The 694-nt window shown below is 61.2% G+C and overlaps 1 gene segment (V, D, J or C); it reads left to right on the plus strand.

Annotated features, from left to right (window-relative positions):
* Positions 1–5: 5 nt before the first annotated feature.
* Positions 6–473, plus strand: LOC103622759 (the record flags this gene model as incomplete). The annotated part of the segment is given in 1 exon segment: positions 6–473. A coding segment is annotated over 1 exon segment (453 nt), but the record flags the coding sequence as incomplete, so codon positions are not given.
* Positions 474–694: the final 221 nt, after the last annotated feature.

Raw genomic sequence — 694 nt, forward strand, 5'->3', positions numbered from 1 at the left:
TTCCCCTTTTTCCCGCAGGGCTGCGGGCGGCCGTGACCCTGCTGGAGTCCGGGGGGGACCTCCAGCCCCCCGGGGGGTCCCTGCGCCTCCTCTGCCGCGCATCCGGCTTTGACTTTGGACAATTTGGAATGCTCTGGGTGCGGCAGAAACCCGAGCAGGCGCTGGAATTGGTTGCCAGGATCAACAACGATGGTAGCTACACCAGCTACGCGTCGTCGGTCGAGGGTCGGTTCACGATCTCCAGGGACAACGGGCAGAGCCCGGTGACGCTGACCATGAACAGCCTCAGGGACGAGGATTCCGCCACCTATTTCTGTGCCAAGGGTTCTGGTGCTGGTGCTCCTGCCCCTGCTCATGGTGATGCTGCCGGCCGTGGCCCAGCCACCTCCTCGCTGTCCCCGCCTGTCCCCAAAGCCCAGATCCTTCCCTCAGGCTCCGATTCCTCACCCAACTCTTGACCCTTCGCCCCAAATCTGCCCCGTTCACGCCAGCGGTGACCGCTCACGCCACAACTCAAGGTTTGGCCCCAAAACTCGACCACTTGGCCAGACCTTGGCTGTTTCCCCACATTTTGACCGTTTTCTCCAAAACTTGACCACCTTTGCCCCAAACCCCAACCCATTCCCCAAAGCCCAACAGAACCAGTGGAGGTTTGAGGTGACCACAGCTCAAATCTGGGGTGAAAGGCTGAGAT

This window comes from Corvus brachyrhynchos, unplaced genomic scaffold (genome assembly GCF_000691975.1).
Source record: "Corvus brachyrhynchos isolate BGI_N302 unplaced genomic scaffold, ASM69197v1 scaffold3629, whole genome shotgun sequence".
Classification (NCBI taxonomy): domain Eukaryota; kingdom Metazoa; phylum Chordata; class Aves; order Passeriformes; family Corvidae; genus Corvus; species Corvus brachyrhynchos.